Below are 17,012 nucleotides of genomic sequence, written 5' to 3' on the forward strand. Positions count from 1 at the left end.
TGGATGCACACAGCCATACTGTTTCCATAGAGACGTTCTGCTATTCATCTCTAAATGACACATGGACAGACATTTATGTTAAAATTATTGATAAATGGTGCATTCCTAGCCTTACTGAATCCATATGACTGACAACTTATTCTCCAGAGAAACGAAGAAAGCTCTTATTATGGATAATGCAGATTTGATTTGCAAAATATGAAGCATTACTTTAGTAGGCTCGTGCTTTGTTTGTAAGGAGATCAATTTGGGCTGCCATCTGGAAACTGTACTTCAAGAGTACAGAGAGAAATGTTTGCTTCATGACTAAACATGCTGACTAACAGTCTGTGCTTTAACTGGCCCAGATCAAATCCTTACAGGGAAATCTGCAAAGATTTTTTTTCTTGATATCATGTAAAAAGATTTTTTTCCTTCTTGATTTTGGTTGCCAAACAACACAAGGGCTTCCAGACCAACAGGTGGTAATTTTTGTGCTTAAGAAAAATAAAAACCTGGATGCCCTGATGGGGCTCGGTGTTTTCCTTGCCTTGCTGCATACCACAGGGCCAGCAGCTGTTGAATGGCCTCGAAGTATCCCTGCCTCCCTCAAGATTGCCTGACCCCCTCTGCAGATGCCTGAAGCCCCCAGCCCTGTGACAGCCTCCAGGAGCCAGGGAGACCTCAGGAGCTAAAGGAGCTGCAAGAAAGCCAAGCTGTTCCCTCCGTGAGCAGCCCCATCTTTGAGCCATGTCTGTGTTCCTGGGCAAATGCTGCCAAAACTTGGGTGCCTTCTCTGGAACACAAGTCCTGTGAGGAGCAGCTGAGGGAGCTGGGTGTGTTTAGCCTGGAGGAGGCTCAGGGGAGATCTTACTGCTCGCTACAACCACCCGAAGGGTATCTTCTCCCAGGCAACCAGCAACCGGATTGAGTGCACATAGCCTCAAGCTCAGCTTGGGGAGGTTTAGGTTGGACACTAGGAAGAATTTCTTCACAGAAAACATTGCAATATACTGCCTAGGGAGGTGGCGGAGTCACTGTCCCTGGAGGTGTTGAGGACTGGAAGTGACAGTGCACTCCATGGTCCAGCTGACATGCTGGTCTTGGCTCACAAGCTACACTCGATTATCTCCAGAGGTCTTTTCCAGCCTAATTTATTGTGTGACTGTTCACTTACGGTCACAGCACCGGCCTATTGAGGCCACAACTGCACTTCCACTAGGGAGGGCACTGCCTCATCCGCACGCTTACGGCCAGGAGGACCAAAGGTGCTTTTATTACGACGCGAGTGCATTAATTTAAGTTTTCTCTTAGTGTTTCTTCCCCGCCAGGCGGGCAGCCCACGCCCCGGGACATCCCCTCCGCCGTGGCGACGAGACAAAGGCAGTCTAACATTACTGGCCACCGCCCGGTTCCCGGACGGGGAAGAAGAAGCCAGTGAGCAGAAGCGGATGGAAGCGGGCGGATGGAGGCGGGCCGAGATGCGGGAGGCGCAGGCGCGGAGGGGAGGCCGCGGTGAGCGGAGGTGGGGGTGTGTGGGGGGGGGTGCGGATCCCGGCGGGAGCGGGCGCGGAGGGGCGCGGGCGGCGGGATGGGGCCGGGGATATGTCGGGATGAGCCCATCCCGACCGGCTTCCCCTCCGGAGCGGAGCGCCCTAAAACTTGCCACGGCGCTGAGCCGGGCACAGGGTGCTGGGGGAAGGAAGGTGTCTGGCTGGAGCGGAGTCTCTGGTGTCCCCTCGGAGTGCGGTGCCGAGCAGCCGCGCTGCCCTGCCGGGGCCGAGGGCTGGGCCGTGTCCCACCCGCTGCCCGGGCCTGCCCCGCCGCAGTCCCGGCGCGGTGGCGTCAGTGCAGCCGCAGCGGCCGGGGTGGAGCGCTCAGCTGAGCGTTTTCCTTGTTCCGTGATAGCACTTAGTGAAAACAGTGCTCGAAGACCGTCTTTTGAAAGAGATTATATCAGGAGATTGATTTCTTGAGCAAGGGTCCAGTCAAGGTTTGTGGTGTCACTTGGGGACTTTGATCTCAGCCACCTCGGAACCCATAGGAGTGTCCTAAGTTAAGAGTGAAAATATCCACCCTTAATTGTCGATGGGTAATAGAAATGTGCGAATAAACAGTTTGACATGCAACATTTAAAAATACCCGCTCAATTAGCAAAGAGGTTCTTTGGACCCTTAGCACCAATTTGGATTGCCGTTGAAGTGAAAGCCCTCAAAGACAGGGCCTCTTGATTTTGTCCCTGTCTGCAGAGATCGCAGGGATGTTTGCTGTTGCAATAAGTGAGCATCATGATTTGTTGTGGGTATCATATTTCTGAGGCAAGTGTGGAGATGCAGAGCACAGCACTCCAGTGGGGTGAACCGGTGACAACCGGTGTGCCAACAAAATTCTAACATCCAACAGCAAATTTTTTTTTTCTGCTGCTGAGAATCCTGAAATGTCTGTCAGTAAGGGCAACTTAGTGAGAAAAATAACCTTCAATAACAGTATCACTTGTAGTTTTCTTTGCTTGAGTTTCAGAAACAATCACTATGCTTTGAAAGGGTAGCAGCTTCAGCATTTAGCATTTATTCTGATTTGGCATGTTACCTCTTAAGTCTTTGGAGGCCCATATGCCATTCCATCTATCAACAAAATAGGATTGAAGAGAAGAGGTTTTTAGTGAACTTGCAGCAGCTGTCTGATGTGGAAAGGATGTAGAAAAAAATACAGTCTACTTAGTTCTGAGTGACAATTATTTGCTCTTGACATTTGACCATACAATATTAGAATTATTTAGCTTGGAAGGGATCTCTGGAGGTCATTGGTTCAATGCAGTGCTGCCATCAAAGTTAGAGCAGGTTACTTCAGGCCTTGCCTGATTAAGCTTTCTCTCAAAGAATTTGAAATGCAGTTCAAAGTTGGGTGCAAAATTTAGCCAAATTTGTAAAACGTTTTGGAAAGTTACAGAGTGCTAAATAGCGTGAATGAAGCACACTCTTGGTTAAGTGGAAGTTGTGTTTCCTCTCCATGTTTGGGATGACAATTCAGTTTCTCCAGTTGTGCAAAAGTCTTCATTGTTCTCAATACAGGCATTTTTGGAAGATAGGAAACAAGCAGAAAAATATGTTGCCCTGCAGCACAGTTCTCTTAGTAGATACAAAACTGAAATATTTTTGAAGTAACATTTCTCTGTGCAAAACGAAAAAGATTGATAAACCACTTTAAATAAACAAGTCATTATGCAGGTAAGATACTAACAGCCTTTGAAATTTGAAGGCAGAAGTGGTGATTCCTGCATTCACAGAGCTGCAGTGTAATCAGCTTTATTTCTACATCCTTAACAGCATGACAGTCTTCTGGGCAAAACCTAACTCTCATGCCTTACTTGTCCACCTGATGAATTAAATGTATTCACTCAGTGAGTCAAGTTTGATGGAATGAAGAAAGCTAATATCAGCCTTTATGTGTATTAATCTGTTTATTTATCTGTTCACGGCATGTCACTGCGTATCCTGTGAAGTTAAGTCTTGGAAGAAGTCCTAGCATTATTATTTGCACTGCCCAGTGTCTACAGGTCCTGGGTAAGACATACTTTATAGAAGAGTCTTAAATACAGTGAAAAGTTCTTGGAGAAGCTTATCCTGTAAGCAGGAAAGAAAGATGAACAGTGAGGGAGAAAAAGATAATGCTAATGGAAACAACGGTGCCATTTTAATGATGTGTCTTTTAAATGTCATCACTGTTTCTCTTAAGTACTCAAGTTTAAAATATATTGACATCTTTCAAGGGGAAGAATTCTAGAGATTAAATTGCTATATTAGTTATGGAATCAAACTTTTCATCTGCTAATCACTGATGGCCGTGCTGAAATTGTGGATAAAACATAACCTCAGCAGATACAGTTTTCGGTGTCCTAAGGACTGTGAAGAAGGTAAGACTAGGTAAAATAAGATGGAAGAGTGTTCAGCAGCTCAGTTCGTGTGCAGAGAGTACAGTCACAACACCTTTTACAAGACTGGGCAAAATTTCTACCATCCTATTTCAGATTTTCTCCAGGCAGTAGCTAGTCCACCTATGATGGGGAAAGGCAAACTGCACTGGAATGGTTTTTGATTCAGTGTAAATAGCATTACTTTGACCAGAGGATTTAATGTGTATTGCTATAAGAGCATATTAAGTATCCTATTGCTGTTTGAAGTTAAATTTTCAAATGGTTTTCTTGTATGTGGTCTTTTAACTGCAGTCTTAAGATTATGTACATGAAGTTCACATTGTTTTCATTGTCCTCAGAGACACCTTTTTTGTCAAATTTATACTCCATATCATAGGTATATGTGTAGCACATCTACTGAATTAGAGATTAAGATTACTTTCCCCCTTTAGAAAAAGTCAGAGGTGTTCTGGGATTAAAACAATCTTTGCCTTTCTTATTATATGTATCTGGAACGAACAAAGAAATTTTAGAGGCAGCTTCTTCCTTTGCTCCCCACAGTAAAATGAACCTTTATTCATATTTAGTATCAGCTAGAGCAATGCTTGTGGTTACCTTATGTTTCCATACTGATCTCACTGTGGCATCTATAGAATCTCTGCACTTGTCCTTGACAAGTGACTTCTTGACAATGGGTCTGCTGTAACTGCTTCTGCCAATTAAGATTTTGTCTAACCCTGTTTTTGACACACCCCAGTGTGACATGCTCCTCCCCGGCCCGCTTTGCCTACAGGAATAAGGAATATTCTGATAGCATTGCACTAAAGCATCAGTGATTCCCACAACTCTCACGGACTCAAGTCGTCAACTTCTGAGTACACCTCTACATTCACCTTTTGTGTCTTCAGATAAAACATACAATATACAGGGGGGGTTTTTTATCTGTCCTTAAGTCACTTTTCATGTTTTATGGCAGGTTTTCATGGGGTTCTACATGAACCTCTTTGCAGTTTATTTCAGCTTTAAGAGATTCATAAGTAGGGTCTTTAAGTTTCAAATTTCTAAAGTAGGTTGGTATTAATTAATGGTCCACATACTTAATTCCACTCTTTGATTCCAGATTTTGTCAGGACTTGCAGCAAAACAACTCCACAGAAAGAAGCACCTTCAGTACAGAGATGAGTATCGGAAGAGCTTACAGTGCTGCTAACATCAGCAGTGGAACAGATCTAGCTATTGGCTTTACCTCGTCCGCAGTAGCTGTCCTCCTTTTTGGGACAAACTTTGTTCCTGTCAAGAAATTTGATACTGGTGATGGTAAACTTAATTATATTATTTTCTTTGCTTTGCTGTTTTTACTAAAAGGAATAATATTTTACCAGCAAATTACTAGAGTATCAAGGACATCATCACAGCCTTAATCCAGAGAGTATGTTTAATTTTATCTGCTGTTGTTAGGGTATAAAGCAATAATACTGCTTCAGGATGTGGCATATCTTTAGAAGAGCCTTTTTATAAATTGTGCACTTTGACAGTGATGATGTACATTTCATGAGAATTTCACAATGGCAAGTGAAATATTCTTTGCTCTACCTTTGTGGGCATTCTTGGATGCATACAGTGTTACTTATAAATAAGGTAAGAGTTGCTGGACTTTAAAACATTGCTTTTCAGTTGTGCACCTAACATGAAAACAAAACCTGAAATTTTAGTAATTTTTATTTGGTGACTGGGTAAGAGGAAGCAATCATTTCTATTTTCTACTTGGAATATTGTCACTTTACTAGGTTTAAGTTAAATTTTCATGTTTATATGAAGCATAAGCAATTACCAGATCTGTAGATTAATACATCTGCCATTGTGTTATTGCGATCTAGTACCTGCATTGCAGACTGGATATAGCCTCTGCTCTTTGTGCCAAATATGACCCTAACAAGCTTGGGCTTTCAAGGGAAAGTCTTAGCACAGCTGGTATAAAGCTAACTGGTCTGCCTAATTGACCCATCAAGAATCAAAAAAAAGGTAGAAGAGATCTGTCACTGACCATCCTCAATGTCTGGGATTACTGGAAAAAGTTGAGCTTTGAAAAAGTTTCATCCTGTGTAGTCTGTGTTAGCAGCTACTGGGGTGGTGGGAGAAGTTTGCAGCAACTGAGTATCGTCTTTGTCAGGAGTCCATCAAAATTTTCATGTGTTTAAGAAGCAGAGCTTATGCAATCTTTGTCCAGCAAAGTGTCTTTTGCAGCTCTGTAGGAAGAATGCATGATAAGGGAAAGGTTAACCAAATTATAACCCACCCTAAAAATACATACCTTGAATAAATTGTAACAAGGTTCTCTGACATTCACAAAGGTAGTGGCCACTTTTTAAATTTTTTTCTCTACTACTGTATCAAAGATAAACATATTCTGTTGAGAGATTCACACATGCAGTATTCTACAAATACCCTATTGTGTGCATTTGATTTTTCCACAGGCATGTTCTTCCAGTGGATTCTCTGTGCCTCCATATGGATAGTTTCTGTGGTGGTCAATTTGATCCAGAATTGCCCCCGGTTTTGGCCTCTGGCTATGGTTGGAGGTTTTATGTGGGCTACAGGTGAGAATAAAGATATTCCAATTCTTGAAACTTTTCTGTATATAAGATACTAGTTCTTTTGTAGTTATTCAGTTCTTTAATGCCTCACTCTTAATGGAACTGTACCTTTATAGTAAACACTGTTTTATTATGCTTTTTCTATAAGAGGCAAATTCACACAAAAAATAATGTTTAAAATGATATGGAGGAAAAGTCTGTGTTCAGTGTATTTATTTTTTAAAAACACTGGGTCTAACTACCTTATAGCTTCCTAAATTTCTTTGCCTTCCAACCAGGCACGGGACCTAAAGTAAACATATACAAGATCACATTCTATTTTTTAACTGATTTCAGTTTTGGTTTTTGTATTTCAGGCAATGTTACAGTTGTCCCTATTGTTAAAACTATTGGCTTAGCTCTTGGTCTTTTGATATGGGCTTCTTTTAATTTGCTGACAGGTTGGGCAAGTTCAAGGTAAGTGTGTTTTAAACCTTAAGTCATTAATTAATTAATAACATAATGAATGTTGCCAAGTCTTCATTAATAACTGCAGTGAAAACTCACCTGTATAATCAGAGAGTCAGGCAGGTTGGAAAAAGCCTTTAAGATCATCAATTCCAGTGTTAACATAACACTGCCAAGTGTACCACTAAAGAGTATTTATCCTATGTATTAAAACTTTTTCCTCCTCAGTGGAAACTACTCAAGTTATCTATTTTAGCTTTTTGTATTTCCTGTATTTTAATAGAAAAAAATGCCCAATGATGTTATTGAGTCAATAAATAATCTATTTCTTAATGTAAAACTAGTATGTATTTGTATTTTTTTCTTCTACAATGTCGTCTGATAAAATTATTTAACTTCAGTTTTTAAATATACGTATTTTTTTAAATGTGTGTTAAAGTAAAGGTTGTTTTTGTAAAATAGAAATAACATTTTGCAAGCCAACTGGAGCACTGATCTAATACTGAAAATATATATTTAAGCAGAATTATTTACATGAATCAAGACTTCAAAGGCTAGGTTATAATTTAACTATTTGTATAAAGTCAGTGCATCTAAGTGAAACTGGTTAAATATTCCAGGTTTGGTTGGTTTGGAATTGACCCGGAAGAGGTATCAAGACCAATCTTAAATTATATTGGGGCTGGACTTTCACTTATAAGGTAGAAATTTATTCTTATAATTAATGTCTCCTACGTAAAATATATATTTAGTAAGCAACCACCAGGATGACTTATCAAGAGGGCAATTATATTGAAGATTTTTTGGCATCTCAATTTACTTCCAAATTGATGAGCTGTCCATACCTAGCTGGTCAGTGTTCATTTATATGTAGACATGTTATCCAGTACAGGGGTGAAATGATTATCCATAAACAGAAATACATTTTTATGCTGGTAGGCATGTTCAAGCCAAAGCAGAGATGCATGGATTGCCTCCCTAGCTAAGTTATTCTAATGGTTCACTTTTCCCAAATCCTGTCAGAGGACAGACTGACTAAAATAATCTTGTAAAAGAAAACCTCAGATTTCTGATCTCACTTCACTCAGTCAGGGGTACAAATCTTAATCTCCTAACAATAGAATATGCCACAAACTCTCTTCCCTAGTACTTTGGGGTCCATGAAAGGCCAGAGGCTTTGCATGTTTTCCTGTGTCTTGTAAGTCTTGAGCCACACTTCCAAATCCTACGCAGTGTCTTCCTTCAAGATCTTTGGAAGGACTTTATTTTTTTTTTGCATGTTTGCTCTTTGTATGAAGATACGCTTTGGTCCAAGCACAGAGGAAAGAGTATCTTTGTTATGTAGTAGTGTTCTTGCTTTCCAGCTGGGTGGCTGGGAAGATGGTCCTAAATCCTAAGGGCTTACTCTAAGAAGTAGAGAACATGAACCTAATGTCTTTCAGAAAAGAAGGGCATTAAGAACATGGAGATAAGCTGTTTCTGATTGGTAGGAGAGAGCTTCTGCCTTAGATTCGTGACTTTTGTTTCCACTTTTCTTCTTTTCTAAGAGTCTGCAGCTTTGTATCCATTCCAGTTACATGTGGCACATGATTTTGGGAGGTACTGAGAAAATAGTTGTAGTACTGCTATTCCTGCCTGATGAATTCATGCTGCTCACCACCTGCTTCCTGTTTCTAAGATATCGTGGAGGAGTGACCAACAGGGAGAGAGATTTTGAGCAAACATGTTTTCCTGGCAAACTGCACAAAGCCTGTGTATGTTGCTCTGTGGAGCTCAGAAGCAGGCTTTTCATTTTAATCTCCTGTGTGGACTCTATATGCTTCCCTGGAGGAAACTAACATCCTTTTATACCTATGTTTACTTCATTAGTAGGAGATGAATCCTTCTTCAAATGGAAATGTTCTGTTTACAGCTAGGAGAAAAAAATCCTAGATCATAAAAATGTTTTTCATGAAAGAAACAGATCCTTCCAGTTCTGATTACATGTATTTACCTGATCTCCTGGAGGCACAGTTAAGAGTAGTAATATTACCCTTTCTTCTCCATTTTATTCACTTAATGCACCGAGCAGCACTGAGCAATATCCCTTTTTCTTCTGCATGCTCTCGAGGCCCTGTAGCAGCAGTATTCCATCCCTCACATATGATGGAAGACTAAAAATTAACATTTTTCTGTGAGTGAGTATAAAGGCCATTCTGTGTAGGTTTAAGCTGTTCCATATAGAATTTTCAAGCATGTGTTCCATTTATATGTGGTTTGGTGCAAAAGGGCACTGTTAGCTAAAGCATCTGTTGTTAATGTGGTTGTAACTACACACTGTTAAAGGAAGATGTTTCAATCACATTGCATAAGAAGAAAGATATATAAAGTGAGACAAAAACTGATTTATTTACTTTAACTTAGGTTGTCTGTTAGCTAAGTCAAATTAATAACTTAAAATTATTACATTTATATCTTTCATATATATGTAATCATAGTAAGTTAGGACTTTAAAGCAATAGCATTTTTAATTGGACTGCAGTGACTCTAGGGTAATAATGAAAACAAAGGAATGTACCTGAAAATAAAACTTTTGTCTCTGGACACTAAATGTTATGTCCTTATGAACTGACATGGTATTCATTGGTGTATTTTTCTCTTCTGAGTGCTGTTATATTTCTTTTTATAAAAACTGAAGTCCAGAGTTCTTCAGCTTCATTAGAAAGCACACCTTTACTGAGAGAAAGTGTAAGTACTCTACAGTTGTTATTTTACACAGTGAAAATACATACCCATTTTAAAACAAAAAATGTGTTTGTTAGTCAGGTTTGCTAGGATTTATGGTAGACTACATAAAACATAGATATGTGCTGATTGTATCTTAATCTGTGGATCTTGGATATAATTTTGAATATTGGCAACAGAAGAGGTATTCCCAAGTGTTCTTTCTTGTTTGTCAGCTTTAGACGGCTTAGAAAGTCCTTCTTCATTATGATGGACATTATATAAAAGTGTATTACTTTCTTCTATGAGAAGAGGAAGCAATTTCAATGAAATGTTAGCTGTAAAGCTGTGAGGGTGGTTAGGTGAAAGGCCAGGTTTTGCCATGTTGCAGAGCCAGGAGACTGTCAAGAGTTGCTGTCATCATCAGCTGTGGCACAGGCTGAGGGCCAGTGAGGGTTACCAGATTGGCTGTCGCTCCTCCTTAGGGAGCACAAAGTATGCAAGGAGAACCGGAGAACCACAGGCTCCTCCTACGGTTGTACCTCTGTGTCAGAGGTCAGTGCTCAGTGGCTCCCTGAACAGAGAGCCATGAGAGTTTTCTAGCTGTGCTCAATGCTCACTAGAGGTTCCAGTCTACCAGACTGAATCACAGAAGACACTTCAAGAACTTGCACATTTTAAGAAATCAAACTAAATTAAATTTGCATGGAAACTCTTTTTTTTTTTTTTTGCAGTCTATTAATGCTTCTGAAGATACCACTGAGGACTCATGGGTGAACAAACTTTCTCCAGCAAAAAGGAGACTCATGTAAGTTGCTAACAGTTCTTCTGCTGGTGCACAGTAGCCGGAGAAAGTAGTTAAACACAGTGTAAGAGCAAAATCTGTGTCCTGTGGTTTCCTAGCAAAGTCACACACTAATAACAGGTTTTTACATACTAGTGTAGTGTGCATATTAGATTATTCCATTGGCAGTGTTGAGTGTGTTTAACCTTACCAATTATTAGGTACTATTGTGAAAAATATCATTTGGCAAAGTAAATAACAATATCAACTCCATAATTAGAGAGCTGGGTTTTAGCACCCAGGAGATTAGCACTCCAACATAGAAGAGACCCATGACATGCTTCCAGGTGTGTTTTCCAAGCAAATACAGCTGGAAGAGGCATGGCAGTATGGTAAGGAGACAGTAAAAGTGCTCAAAGTGGAAGCAAGGTAGCAGGAAGCCAGTGTGGGGAGCCAAGAGCACAGCAATCTGGAGATGGAGAAAAGGAATGAAGATGTGATGAACCTGGAAAGTTATAAAGAATATATAGATTGCAGCAACAGAGGTGAGGGTAGGAGCATGTTAAATTTAATTTTTGTTTGTTGTCCTCTAGCTCTGCTTTTAGGAAATCCTAGTTAGTTAATTTCCCATGTCATTAATCTAGATTGCTGGGTTTTGCAGCAGGAATTGTCTGTGTTGCTTGGCTGCAAAGTAGGGGGAAACTAGGTGAACCATATCTCTACTAGAAAATAAAAATGTGATAAAATATATATATTATGCTTATTATAAATAATATATATACTATAAAATAAATTTTTTATAGCTAGCAATTTTTATATGATGCACAGTTTTTACCTGCAATATTGGGCTTACATGTTTTGTCTACTTTTTTAACTCATGCAAGGTTATTTTCTCCAATTGTTATTATTTTTAAAGAGGCTGTGGCCTGGCTATAGTAGCAGGAATATTCTACGGTTCCAGTTTTGTACCAGTACTTTACATCAAGGACCATGGAAGAAGAAATGAAACTGTATATACAGGAGCAAGTCAGTTTGGTAAAGGCTAATATATCACTTCTACTTCATTTCATCATTGTGTTCTGCTTTTTCGAAGGCATAGGCTGAAATTCTTGATATGCCTGAAAATACACCGTGACAATTTATCGGTTCTGCACTACTTTAGATTTTGTCATAATCAGCCCTAGCACTCCCTTTTTCTCAGAGTTGAATTACACCATAAAAAACACTGAGAAACAGCACAAAGACTACCATACTTAATTTGCAGGTATGTTTCTGAAAGCATTAAATACTAGCATTCTCAAAATAGAGTTTGTATGAGTAGAGAGTGAGTTAAACAAGAGCATGAGCTTGCCAGTTGCCAAGAGCAACAAAGGAAGAAAAGATTGATCATAACTGATGAGGAGAGCAGATATGTAACAACATAGGTAATTAAAACAATGTGTTTCTTTTTAAATTGAAACAATTTCATGTAAGCTTAACTTCCGTTTTCAAGCAACATTCCCCCAGAAACATTTTCCTTAAGATTCAGGTTATCCACTGTCAGGTAATGCCTGCAGCACCTTATGAGCAAAGTACTGCTGAGACTGTCTAATGTTGCCATTGTCGTATGCAATTTATTTTGAATACTGCAATGTATATATTCCCCAGCCAGGCAAAACAGATGTTGTCATTACCATAGCTGCCTTTCCTGTTGAGAATTTACAAGGAGACAAGGATAACCTTGCTATTATGCTTCTGCTTTGCCATATTGGAAATACTCTCTTAGCACATACAAAATCCATAAAGTATTTGTTGCTGTTCATAATTGTTAATTAATAATTATAGTGATCAAAATTTTGATACATCCTTCAAGATTAAAAAAGGACAAAACTGAGCTATGTTTAGCTTACATATTCTGTGCAGTTGTCTTGCCCTTAAATGTACAAAACAAGGATACAAAAATACAAGAACATAATTGCAACCTCACTTGGCCATCTACAATTACGTAAAATCCCCACCCCAGTTTTGTAGCCTCACCTGAGGATTTTCTCAGATTTTATAAAATTAATTCAGGAATATATAATAGAGTTCTGAAAATAACAGCTTATAGGAATGCTTAGAAGCCTGTAATAAGTCAGCACAGCATTTAGTTCATAGGTATCATTATTTGTAGGCATCCACAGTTAGACTGGAAGCTGCATCCAGGACAATGAGATTTGAATTTGAATTCTTAGGAGTAGCACCTTTATGCATTTCTGTTTATATGAATGTTAGCAGTGAAAATACTTTTTTAATTAATAACTGGTGTTCTTACTATCATTTTGTAATTTCTCTTTCAGATTTAGATTATGTTTTTGCACATTTCAGTGGAATATTTCTTACAAGTACCATCTACTTTTTGATCTACTGTGCAGTCAGGAAAAATAAACCTTATGTTTATCCCCATGCCATATTGCCAGGTATGACTGGTTTTTAAATTAGCAATTCATTTCAGCTACTTATTCAGACCATTTTGGAATTATTAGTTCAAGTTGTGTGTTAGAATTGTGGTTCACCTTTCAAGTATCTTCATTTGACTTCTTGTCTCTTCTGAAAGGGCACTTCTATTAGGTTAATTAATGAAGGTTAGGAGACAGTGATAATTTTTGTTCTAATCTGAAACTAGAACAAAGTGACACTGCAGATTTTCAAAAATTGTTTGCCAGAGCGGAGAGCACATTGCCCAGAAAATAATGAACTTTAATTAATTTGCTACTTAGTTGGAGTAGCTAATTTTTATCGTTTGAGCTTTGGTTTAGTTTGCCAGAGCCAGCTTGTTAAAGTAATTCACGTAGTAAAATACATATATACAATTGCTGCATTTTTCTGTAAGTATAAAACTTCGACAAACTTCTGCCTATACCTTGCTATGCATGTTTTTGATTGGGATTTATTTTTCTAGGGTTTGTTTCTGGTGTGCTTTGGGCAATAGCCAATTGCTGCTGGTTCCTGGCCAATCACTATCTCAGTGCTGTAGTCAGCTTTCCAATAATTACCGCAGTAAGTATATAAAAAATAAAATATCTAACTAGAATTAAAAGTGAATGTATTTTTTACCCCTTTGTTTTTGGAACTGTGTTGAAATTTTGATGGGTCTAGAGCATTTTTAGTCAAAGGTATACAGTGCCTCCTCTGCTCATCTGCACTAGTCTTTGGATTTTTAGGAACATGAATGACTGTGATAAGCACTATCTTGGTCAATGTCTAGCATAAGAAAAACTAGAAGAATTGAAAGTGTGAGTCTTTAGATTATGTAAAAGCCAAAGCTTTGTAAACAGAATTATATCAATGTTAACTATTTAATTGAAGTGATTTAAAGAAGAATTATTTTATGCTTTCATCCCGGGCAGTACATTTTGGCCTCAATGTTTTTGAATTTGTGAATTTTATCCCCTAGTAGTCATTTTGCTTGATTAAGTCTGGTGTTTCTTTCTTTTTACCGTTCTTGAACAAACAGAACAGATTATGTACTACTGAAAATAATGTTCTTATGCAAATGTGTGGAAAATAGGTTGGCCTCTTCTGTCTCTGTTTTATTCCTGTTTATGATGTACCTTTAAAGCATAAATTCCAGTTACTAGGTAAAAGTAGACTTTGTATTTACTCCCTTGACACTGCACTGGTTGGTGACACAAAGGTGGCAAATGAGAGTTCATAAATATTAAGACCAGTTTTGCTTAACAGCTGTATTTTGTAAGCAAACTAATGAAAAAACTTTAATCAGGATTAAGCTTTGCCTCAAGATGCAGTAAGTCAAAATATACCCTGCAGTATGCAATGAAAAAAAAAACCAAAACTTGGGATAATTCTAATTAGAAACTGAAGGATTAATGAAAAGAAGCTTTAGTAATTTAATTATCAGTATGCCTAAAGGGCAAGGATGTAAAATCACAAAATGAAAAATGTAAGGACAACACTGATGAGAAACTCCCTACCTGGACCATAGGTTCAGATCTGCTGCTTTATTTCACCCAGGAGGAAATTTTTTGAGAGGTATTAATGACATCCCTCTAACACTTTGTTCCATTTTTTAAAGTTCATTCCTCTCACAGCACACATTATCTAGAAAGTGAAATATCCCCTCCAAATAATAGTTGACATTGTCACTAGGAAATAGCACCCACACATATATTCAGCATGAGACACTTCTTGCTGTCTGTATCTGTGCCCCATCAGCTGCATTGAGGATGAAGAGAGGTGACTGGCCAAATATCTGTCAAGCGTTTCTCAGGACAGCTCTAATGGGAAGCTTTAACAGAGCCAGTTTTTGCTTCATATTCAGATATTTTCTCATCAGAGATGAGAATTCAGGTTATTGCTCACTCAGGGGAAAAAGTGTATTGCTAGAGTGCCTGGAAGCTGCTGTTGTGTATCACTGTTTGCTGTTAGCTAGGAAACTTCTACAACAACACCATGGAAAATCAGGAATTTCCCTAAACTGTCTCCCTGGCTGGCTTTGTGTTCTGTCCAGGTGCCAGCTATACAGGAAGTACATCTATGTTTCAGTCTCTTGATATCATACTGAGTGATAAAATAAAACTTTGTCCAATAGTTAGTCATGCTAATAAAGGAAATGTTAGGAAACGTTGTGGACTCTAAATCTGGAATAAAGTGAGGCATGTTATTTGGAGTCTACTGACAGAACATGCAACAGCTGGACCAGACTGCAGTGTAATTTAGAAAGTTGTGCCTACTGTGAAAAAAAAAAAGCAATTTCTTGACTCTTTCGCTTTTCATGAAGATTTTTTTGTATCTTACTTAGTAACATTTCAGCGATATTTACGCTTTTGTTATGAGTGCTTCATTTTTACAGAATGGAAAGACCTAAATGAGTTATCCAGACAAAATTCAACCACCCTGAGAGCAGTAATGAGAAAGAGTAAATTTTAATCAAATTCTGTAATGTACAAATTGATCTTATTCTTTAGGGTCCTGGCCTTGTTGCTGCAATGTGGGGAGTACTTGTATTTAAGGAAATCAAGGTAATGTAATTAGGTCTCTTACCTAATATATCTTGCTTGCTTCTACTCTTGAAACAGCATGACTTGGTATACAGCTGTATCTCAGATTTCTCCTCCTTGCATGTACTGCTTTATGAAACTGGAAGTGTTATCATGCAATATTAAGTTTTCCAACAAACCTGAAGAACTGTGAACAGTTTTTACAGGAATGAAGATTTTAGTTCCATAGCTATGTGAAGAGCAGTGGATGTAAATGAAGACTGTAGCACGGGCAGGATGCCAGGTGCAGAGGGGCAGGGGAATGAGCTGTTTTCCCAATAACACATCAGCAAGTAGATTGCATTTTTTAGGGTCAGTTTTAACAAAGGGATGTAAAGATGCAACAGGTTAATTGACCTTTGTAATTACAGGGTAATATAAATATCTTAAATTAATGCAGCAGTGATTGTCTACAGCAGGCTAATTTACTGGCTTTTAACATATAGGGCAGAAGTTAGTTTTCTAGTGGAATTTGAAGTACTGAACACTAGCAGTGTAATACCAGGTTCTTTTTGCCTATCTATCCAGGATCCATAGGTACTTAACTTGCTATTGGAGATAATCTTTCCCAGTATTTTTGGTGACTGTTCATCAGGCATCACTGGGTCTAGAACTAGAATTTCTGTGTCTTCCACTGCAGATTAGTGTTGCACCACAATAGAAGATCATAATGTTCATTATCCAAATCTTTGTAACTCTCTAAGCCTTTCATTCTTTTCATATAATCTCTGCCTAAATGAGACTTAGTACTTTGTTCTACTTTTTATTTCAAGTGGTATCAGTAATGTCAAGGTGATATTTTCCTTTTTTCTTTTTTTGCCTGTACAGGGACTGAAAAACTACATATTACTGTCAGTATCTTTTTGCATCATTTTGACTGGATCACTTTCTACAGCTTTTTCTAAAATTTGAAAGGACCTTCTGGATCAGTAGATGGTGCTAGCGTTTAACACAAATAGAACAACAGTGTTGGTAGATCGCAATACATAATAATTTTCATAATGGATGTTCAACATTTACCCTAACTTGCTTCAGCCAAGTGGAAAATTAAAACATTTGGCCTGAAAGAAAATCTGGAAATAATTTTTTGGTTTTCTTGGTATAGTAAGAAAATCAAAGGACTTTATTACTCAAAGCTAAATGATTTTGTTGTTACTAATTATTAGTTTTTTTCATTCAGGTGCTAAACTCCATGTTATCATAAATTGCAGTTTACTGCTGTGATGGTGAATAGTGATTTTAATTTTAGTCTGTAATACTGTATGTGTTTGCAAACTGATTTATTAAAACATTTTCTTACTGACTTAAATAAATGTCTTGAACTATTCCATATGACACTGACACACATGAGGATAACAAAACTGTTCTTTTATTTAGAAGTATTATTCTTTAAAATCATTAGTTTACATAAAAAGTTATCTTCCAGTCACTTCAGACTTTTTTCTCTGTTTCCTTCAAATGGAGTAAAATGGGTGCTGGAAATTAAATTACATTTGTTTCACAACATTTTTCATAACCACCACTGACAGGGACTGTTTATTTTCTTACTTGTGGTAGCTAATACATGCAGAGCA

The 17,012-nt window shown here is 38.3% G+C and overlaps 1 protein-coding gene across 1 annotated transcript; it reads left to right on the plus strand.

Moving 5' to 3' along the window:
- Positions 1 to 1,488: 1,488 nt before the first annotated feature.
- On the plus strand, positions 1,489 to 16,462 carry TMEM144 (transmembrane protein 144). The gene is made up of 12 exons (XM_062493725.1): positions 1,489 to 1,504; positions 5,013 to 5,209; positions 6,367 to 6,489; positions 6,843 to 6,942; positions 7,554 to 7,634; positions 9,579 to 9,664; positions 10,390 to 10,444; positions 11,337 to 11,455; positions 12,739 to 12,858; positions 13,341 to 13,438; positions 15,367 to 15,420; positions 16,267 to 16,462. Exons 2-12 carry the CDS (start codon positions 5,071 to 5,073, stop codon positions 16,348 to 16,350), a joined length of 1,059 nt encoding a protein of 352 aa, XP_062349709.1. The 5' UTR covers positions 1,489 to 1,504; positions 5,013 to 5,070; the 3' UTR covers positions 16,351 to 16,462.
- The last annotated feature ends 550 nt before the right edge of the window (positions 16,463 to 17,012 follow it).

The sequence above is a fragment of the Cinclus cinclus genome, chromosome 5, assembly GCF_963662255.1.
Source record: "Cinclus cinclus chromosome 5, bCinCin1.1, whole genome shotgun sequence".
NCBI classification, from domain to species: Eukaryota; Metazoa; Chordata; class Aves; order Passeriformes; family Cinclidae; genus Cinclus; species Cinclus cinclus.

What these genes read in the sequence shown, in the direction of transcription:
- TMEM144 (XM_062493725.1), top strand. Translation starts at nt 5,071, where the DNA reads ATGAGTATCGGAAGAGCTTACAGTGCTGCTAACATCAGCAGTGGAACA. An exon ending in AGGTTTTATGTGGGCTACAG is followed by an intron (nt 6,490 to 6,842) that starts GTGAGAATAAAG and finishes TTTGTATTTCAG; the next exon opens with GCAATGTTACAGTTGTCCCT. An exon ending in GCTTTCCAATAATTACCGCA is followed by an intron (nt 13,439 to 15,366) that starts GTAAGTATATAA and finishes CTTATTCTTTAG; the next exon opens with GGTCCTGGCCTTGTTGCTGC.